At 48.6% G+C, this 6,743-nt stretch overlaps 1 protein-coding gene across 3 annotated transcripts in view; it reads right to left on the minus strand.

Moving 5' to 3' along the window:
- LOC125175413 (NACHT, LRR and PYD domains-containing protein 1a-like) overlaps positions 1 to 4,399 on the minus strand; it is a 44,529-nt gene extending 40,130 nt beyond the window's left edge. The window contains exon 1 of one of the 3 annotated variants that reach the window (XM_047875951.1): positions 4,196 to 4,399. In XM_047875951.1, the coding sequence (XP_047731907.1) occupies positions 4,196 to 4,227 (32 nt within the window). In that variant the 5' untranslated portion in view covers positions 4,228 to 4,399. The remainder of the gene's footprint in view (positions 1 to 4,195) is intronic. The other 2 variants (XM_047875952.1, XM_047875953.1) reach the window with 2 other exon arrangements.
- Between the last annotated feature and the right edge of the window lie 2,344 nt (positions 4,400 to 6,743).

Raw genomic sequence — 6,743 nt, forward strand, 5'->3', positions numbered from 1 at the left:
GCAGGAGATGAGGAAGGTCAGGGAGGTGGACAAATCCTAACTCTATAACCAAACTGATAGCAACTGCCAGGATGCAAAGTGGCAGTTATTCAGTCTGCTGAGCAGTCTCTGCATTTCCACCCTGGGAAGATTTAAAACTTGAAAGCAGAGGAAGAAGTCAATAGTACAGGTCCCCAAACCCACTGTCCTCAGCATCTCACATGGGGACTTGCCTAAACTTGTCAGAACCGACCCCCTGACAACTTGCAGGTTCACACACTGCTTGTATTGAGCCCAGAAGCCTAAGACTTTCTCTAAAGAAAACCTCAGTCCCCCAGACCACAAGAGCCAGCCAAGCCCAAGGCCTTGTAGTACTAGGTGACAAAAACCTTCCAGGGGGTTACTTACTCTTAAAGCACACTCCAGGGAAACTGCCTTCATTCAGAACTGTGCTCTAGAAGCCAACAGTCCCCCTCCATACAAGCCAGGACAGAAAGACTTCCTCTGAGGCAAGCCCTCCACGACTAGCCCTGGGGTAGATGAGAGACTCAACAAAGGGAAGGTAGAGAGAGAAGGGCAGGAGAGCTGTGGGCCACCAGCTGTCCATCCCTTTGGGGATACTTCCCAAACCAAGCTGGTTTCCCATCATGACCTAGTTTCTTTTCTTCTTTCTTTTCCAAAGATCACCACTTCCAATCAGCTCACTCACGAAAGAAGCCATCCCACGGTTTTTTTTTCTTCTATGTTTAGGTCACTGAATGAGAACACAGTCTTCAGTCCCTCCAAAGGTACTTAGTGCTAGCAAAGATGAAAAATCCACAGGGCTGGCTCACCCAGCCAGCTCCTTCACCTACCCCCATCCCTTTTTAGGTTACTCCAAAAGGAAAAAATAATGGTGAAACTGGTAGGCCTTTGGGTATCGAAAGGCTGAAGGACTGATTGCACATTTTCTGTAGTAGGCAACAACTGGAAACTACCATGCTCATCAAGAGTAGAATGCATCAAAAAACACGATACAATCGTAAAATGGAATACTGTAAACAATGAAAAGGAAGGAACTACTTACACACAACAATGTGGATCACTCCCACAAATGTAGTGTCACACAAAATAAGCCAGGCATGAAGATTATATGCCGTATGATTCTATGTTTATAAAGTTTACAAACAAGCAAAATTAATCTCTCTTTCCTTTAGGGAGGAGAAATACGACTATGAGGGACTGGAGAGTGAGAGGGGCTTTGGGGTGCCATGTTTTCGTTCTTGACCTGGGTTGTGTTTACACAGACGTGTTCGCTTTGTGATATGCCACTTAAGAAGCTTGTGTTTTCTACATGATTGTGTACACGCACCCACCCACCCACGCACCCACACACACACAAAGGATTTTCATCATCTTCGGAAAGGAAAAGTAAAGTATTTAGAACTTCAGCTTTACAGGCCACAATTGTGAATGGAGGATGACCCCGGCTGGTGGGAGAGCAAGGTAAAGCAATGCTAAACTGCACTAGGGATATGGCCTAAAAGGCAGCTATGGGGTGACAGGAATTGGGGGGAACAGTTTTGAGGTTTATTCCCTTCTTCCTTCTTATAACTATCAATGAGAACTTTGCATAATATACTCCAAAGGGAAGTGGGGCCAGCAGAGAAAAGGACTGGAACCAAGCTAGAACATTTCTAACAGAGAGAAGACAAGGAGGGTAGGCGGAAGAGAAAAGAGAAAGAAATCGTAAGTGCCCAGGGTGGACAAGAAGGACAGCTTGCCTGAGCTGACGATGTATGTGGTAGGGGAATTCCCATGAGTCAGCCCTGGAGAAGGAATCACTTCTCTGTTCCCCTCCCTGAGCCAACAACATCTGATATACACCTGGATTAATGGGGCTATTGCACTGCTCTGCTGTAATTTATTTACAAGTCTGGGAACTGAAAAGAAACAAAAAGAGTGTGAGTTAGGGCATGTGTATAGCCAAGGATTCCACATCCCCAGCATCCAACACATGGTTTGGCATATAATTTGCACTGAAAAAAAAAGTTCACTGACAAAGAAATGAAAGAATATGGTAGACATAGAGATTCTCTATTCCTCAGTATTTAACAAATCTATAACAAACAGCTTACAATGCCAAAAATGTGAGAATGGAATCCTGTGCAGCTACTAAAAATTACAAGCAACAATAGCCATCATCTGTAGGGTGCTTTACATAAGTTTACAGAGACAATTTGCACCTCACCCTTGTCTGATACAGAATTATACCGACTTTGTTGCCATACTGAAACATGAAAATGACACATTAGCAACAATCTCCCTGAGAGGCCAGAAAGATCAGAGATGGTGAACTAACAGGTTTTCATGGAAAGAGGTGGGGCGGGTCCATATCTCACAGAAATACCAGGAAGGGCTCGTATTTCTGGGTGGCCAGCAGAAAAGTTCAGTTAGCTCTGTTTGTGTAAATAACTGTTAATTTCACATACTATATTTCATTTCACTTCCTCTCTTTATTTTTTTTTGGGGGGGGGGGGGCTTTACTTTTAGCCATAATTTAATTCAAAAGTTCTCTTTAACAATTATTCCCAACACTTACTGTTGGGTGAAGTCCTCTAAAGAAGTGTTTTTGATGTTCAATGTGGACTCAGTCTGTGTCCCACTGTGGTTTTATTCATGAGCCTTACGTCAAGAAATCAAATAGTAAAACCTATCTGCACACAGACTTTTTCGGGCTGCCTTGCTGATTGCAACAGTGTTTTAAAGAAAGGACAGTGGCAGAAAAACAAACCTCTCTCCACCCTGTGAGAAACTGGGCCTAATGTTTAATGATTCACAAAAAACTGAAGTCGTGGACACTTTAAACCTTGGCAGTCTCTCCTTGCTCTAGTTGTTCGTGCAGAAACTTTGTTGTGCAGCAGTGACTGTCCTAAAAGAAAATTTTCTGCAGGCTGAATCTTTGCTGAGCGTTTCTGCCTACTTGGGGTCACTTCCTGCAAGCACTTAACTGCAATTGAGAGGATTACCTAAAGTATATATTTCACAAACCGCCCATCACATGCCTTACTGAAACACTACATCCAATGCTAAAAGCCTCCTTTTGCAGATGACAGTAACTCTGGAGAACACAACCACAATACCATTAGAGCGTCCCAAAACTAGCTCTTAATAAACATTCCCATGTAAAAAGCAGCTGCTTTTAAAGGTCTGTGGAACGCTGGTGACAAACAGAGGCACTGGCTACCTTTACAATAATAGAAATCCTTCAGGCTTATACTGATTTGAGCCCTCTGTGCGTGAGGCATTGTTTTAGTGCCACATTGGGCATGATGGACTGCCTGCCGGGGGGTAGAGCCTCCACACAAGGGCAAAGGGGGGCGTTAAGGGAACTAATCCTTCCCTCGATTCAAGCCATTTTAAAGCTAGGGAGCCCAAGCGCAGACAGTGCTCAGCAAAACCTCGGACATCCGCCCGGAGCGACCGCCCAAGTCCTCCTCCAGGTGCAGAGGGTGCAGGGGCTCCCGAGAGCGGAAGCCCAGGAGCTAGGGGCAGATGAGGACAGCAGAAACCCAACCTCGGGGGGCGGAGAGTCACCCGCGGAGGCGGGAAGAGCGCGAATCCGCCCGCGGGGAGCAAGGGGGCGCTGCAGCGCCACCTGCCCTCCTCCGCACCCGCAGGCCTCCCGCAGCCGCCTCCACCAGGAGGATGTGAATAAATCGGGCCCACCTGACAACGCCGCAGCGCCGAGTAGCTAGGTGCCGGGGAAAACGCGGCAGCAGGGAGCTGCAGCGCCGCCTGTAGGCCCCGCCTCCGGGCCTGGAGCGCGGGGCCTCCGGAGCTGCGCGCCGCCGCCTCTCGCGCGGGCACCTGCGCGCGACCCCGGCGCCGTCTTCCTTACGCTGGTGCGGTGCAGTGCACCCAGACCCCCGGTTAGGGATAGAGGGTTGGGGTAGAGCATGGGGGGAGCCAACGCTCCCCCCATGCTCTGTGCCCGCGCGGGGCAGGCGGCGCCACCGAAGTGCGCTTTGTTTGTGTGGCCGGAGCGGGGGTGCCTGGACGGGAGTGGAGCCCTCGCCCCCTCCCCCGCAAGGGCAAGGACAGAGCCCCGGGAGGGGTGGGGGTGCTCAAGGGGGCAGAGCTTCTGTTGCAACGCGTCGTTGTTGGGCCCAGCCGGCCCCCATCCCGCTCTGCCCTTTCTCCTTCCGAATCCCCCGACCTCCGCAGATGCTCTCACCTGCTCTCCACGACCCCCACGCCGCGGCTCATCGTCGCTCTGCCGCTGGGAGGGGGCGCCACGCGCGCTCCAGGCTCCGCGCTCAGTGCAAGCCGGGGCGGCTGCAGGAGGGGCTCGCGTGCTGAGCGCTGCCCGGCACACTCCGAGGCTGCCGACGCTGCGGGGGGAGGGAAGAGGGCGAGCGAGAGCCACCGGGGGAGGGGACTGACTGGGAGGGGGTGCCGGGCGCGCATCCGCAGCTGCAGCCGCAGTCTGAGGCTGCCGGGGCTCCGGTAACGGAAACGCACGCTTGCCAGCGGCCTGCGCGTGCACACTGGCGTGCACACCAGCGTGCACACTTGCACACGTGCGCAAATCCTCCTAGCCTTTGCTGCATGTCGGCGCCCTTGCCCTAAGGGAACTCGGCTTGATGAGACTAAGCTGAGGCTTCTGTGAAGGAGAAGGACAAGGGCCATTCTTTCTGGAGGGATCAGAGAATTCATGGCACCATGATTAGGGTTAGCTGCTCCTGTATCTGGGAATTTTCACTGGGGACCACGAGATACCCGCCCAAGGTGTTCCCCGATTTGCTTCTTAAGATCTATAACCCCGCTGAAATTCCAGGTCAAGTTTTGTATCCAAAGTACAGGTGCCTGGAGTGAGGTGCCACAGCTTTCATCCGATTAACAGCTGCGTGACCCGTCCCCCGCCCCAAACCGTGAAGGTGTATGGATTAAATCAGGGGTTCCCAAACTTTGGAATGCATTAAATCACCAAGGGAGGTTTTTGTTTGTTTTTTTTTTTTTTAAATCGCAATGCCCCAAGTAGTATCCAGCACCAATTAATTCGGTGAAGTGGGACTCAGGCATCAATAGTTTTAAAGTTCCCACGTGATTCCAAAGCTCAGGAAAGTGTGGGAACCACTGCTTAGACTGTTGGTGACCCTCACCACCCTGTTCTCTTTCATTCCATTTTTCAGCATGGTTGCTCATCTGCCTTACATAAAGTGGTGGGTGTCACAGCCTCTAGCCCAGGTCTGGCTCTCAGTAGTGCTCACTACATACAGGGTTATTCAGGAAGGCAGCAAAGGCAGAATCCAGGATGGGCCGTCTAACTTGCAGCCTTCTCTTTGTTGTTTCTGGAATTCTCCACAGACTGAAATACCCCTGACCTCATGGAAATGGCCTCATGTAATGCCTGAAGCTGGGGGAAATGGCTCATTGCAGCTTGAAGAGACCTCTGTCTTTTAGATTCCTCCAAAAGTCTCAGCCCCCCCACCTGCCTCACTGTGACTCAAAGGTCCTGTGCTAGCAGTGTGGGTGAGTACAATGAAAGTCCTAGCCCCTACAGGTGGAGCACCCATGAATCCAACACCATAGTAGGTACTTATATATTCTAAGAAAGAACTGACCTGGGGCACTGTTATTGGGCCTTGATGTTCTCTTTGTGGAACATAAACAATTTCACAGAACATCAACATCAGATCTGGCCTCTCTGTGACCATGATGGATCAAGACAAGAACAAGACCACTATGTAATCTTGTCTGAACACAGACAAAATGTGAACATTGTCCAAGCCACAAAATACCAAACATAACTATCCTGGCTAATAAAAATGACTGCTGCTTCTTGGCCAGTCACAGCCTTAGCCTCACTCTAGTCTGCCCTCTCTATGGATAACATTATGAAGATACATATTTGTAGAACTACCCCTGCTTTCTTAAGCCTGCCCCCTAGTCAGTTAATAAAAGCCCAAATCCTTTAATAATATTTTCTAACACCCTCTCACTGAGACACCTCCAAGGTTTCCCATGGCGTGCATTTCCCTGACTGCAGTGAGTAACCCAGCTTGTATAACTATAGGTGCATTCCAAGTGGTCTCTGGGCAAAAGGATGTTAAAAACAAATTATCTTATTTAATCATCGCAGTAACAGCACAAGGTAAATATTATACTCTCTTTACATTTAAGCTACCTTCTTATAGATCATATAACTGGAACTCACACAGGGCTACCAGCTGTTAGTGGAGAGCTTGTTCATGTTCACATGGGCTTGTGGGGAACCAGGCTAGTGTGTTGCTTACCCACACAAACTTTGGCTTCCAGATATGCCTGAGCTCTAACCCCAGTTCTGCCCTCTTCTAGCTATGGGAATTTGAGCAAGTTATTTAACTTTTCTCAACCTCAGCTTCCTTGCCTACCTCCCAAAAAGCAGGGTGGGGGGGGGTATCTAGGAACTGGTATTTTTTGAGATATAATTGTTATATAAAATTGTATTGATTTCAGGCATACAATGTAATGATTCAATATTTGTATATATTGTGAAATGATCACCATGATAAGCCTAGTTAACATCCATCACCACACATAGTTACAAATTTTTTTCTTGTGATAAGACACTTTAAGATCTACTCTCTTAGCAGTTTTCAAATATATAATATTTGAATCAAATATATAGTACATTATAATTAACTACAAGAAATACACATATTTTTTATAGGCTCCCCAGGTGGCTCAACCCAACACCAGACCCTAGTTTGGGATCTCCTGGCCCTATCTCCTTTTCCCTT

This window comes from Prionailurus viverrinus, chromosome C2, assembly GCF_022837055.1.
Source record: "Prionailurus viverrinus isolate Anna chromosome C2, UM_Priviv_1.0, whole genome shotgun sequence".
NCBI lineage: Eukaryota > Metazoa > Chordata > Mammalia > Carnivora > Felidae > Prionailurus > Prionailurus viverrinus.